The sequence below is a fragment of the Apaloderma vittatum genome, unplaced genomic scaffold, assembly GCF_000703405.1.
Source record: "Apaloderma vittatum isolate BGI_N311 unplaced genomic scaffold, ASM70340v1 scaffold29056, whole genome shotgun sequence".
Classification (NCBI taxonomy): Eukaryota; Metazoa; Chordata; class Aves; order Trogoniformes; family Trogonidae; genus Apaloderma; species Apaloderma vittatum.
The window spans coordinates 4880-5833 of record NW_009720541.1 but is presented as its reverse complement, the minus strand read 5'-3'; the positions used below and the strand labels follow the sequence as shown (position 1 = coordinate 5833).

At 59.5% G+C, this 954-nt stretch overlaps 1 protein-coding gene across 1 annotated transcript in view; it reads right to left on the bottom strand.

The window, feature by feature from the left end:
- SND1 (staphylococcal nuclease and tudor domain containing 1) overlaps nt 1-656 on the bottom strand; it is a gene marked incomplete at both ends in the record, with an annotated part of 6775 nt that extends 6119 nt beyond the window's left edge. The window contains one exon of the mRNA XM_009871051.1: nt 578-656. Coding sequence (XP_009869353.1) covers nt 578-656 — 79 coding nt within the window. The remainder of the gene's footprint in view (nt 1-577) is intronic.
- Between the last annotated feature and the right edge of the window lie 298 nt (nt 657-954).

Sequence of the window (954 nt, the reverse complement as noted above, 5' to 3'; positions counted from 1 at the left end):
GGCTCTGCAGCTGCCTGACAGGACGTTGTGGAGAGGTTGGGGCTGGGCTCTTCTCACGGGGAAGGAGCGATAGAACGAGAGGGAACGGCTGCAAACTGCGACAGGGCAGGGTCACCCTGGGCAGGAGGAGAAGTTTTTTTCACAGAAAGAGTGGTCAGAGCTTGGTACAGTCTGCCCAGGGAGGGGATTGAGTCCCCACCCCTGGAGGTGTTTAAAGGCCGTTGAGATGTGGGGTTGGGGAGATGGTTTAGGGGTGAGCTGTGTAGAGTGGGGTCAGTGGTTGGACTCAATGATCCCAAGTGACTTTTCCAATCTGAATGATTCTATGATATCCTGCCCCACAGCCCAGAGGCACAGCTCTGGTGCTTCAGTAACCAGGGCAAGGGGACACCTGACCCCCGCCTCCACTGCTCCAAGCCTAAAGACAAGGTGTCACCAGGCTGGGATACTGAAATCTGGGCACTGCAGAGAGCGGAGGAGCAGCTCCAAAGCCGAGGAATCCAACAGCTCTATGCCTGAGGGGAGTCACCGCAGAGGACCGGCACAGCCACGCGGCACAGGCTCACGGCGTACGTACTTGTTGGCTCGGATCCCTTCCCGGCGGGAGGCCAGTCCTTCGGCCACGAGGGACTCAGCGATGTTCTCACCACTCGTATCTGCGGAGAGAGGAGGAGAGGAGTCAGCGAGAGGAGCTGCCGGCATGCGGGGGCAGCCCGGAGGCACGAAGACCTTGGTCCTGGAAAGTATTCCCAAGAAATTTCAGCTAAGAAACCCCGGAGCAAGGCTCCCATCACCAGCCCCATGTCCCAGCAGCTCATGGCATCAAGCGGAGCAGCCCAGGGCTCTCCTGGCGACATCATTTCCCCCCAGACCAGGGCTCAGCAAGCGGGAAAGTGGGCACATCCATGGCGTGGCAAGGCTTGCTGTCACCCAGGATGGTCTCTGTGGGAAGGG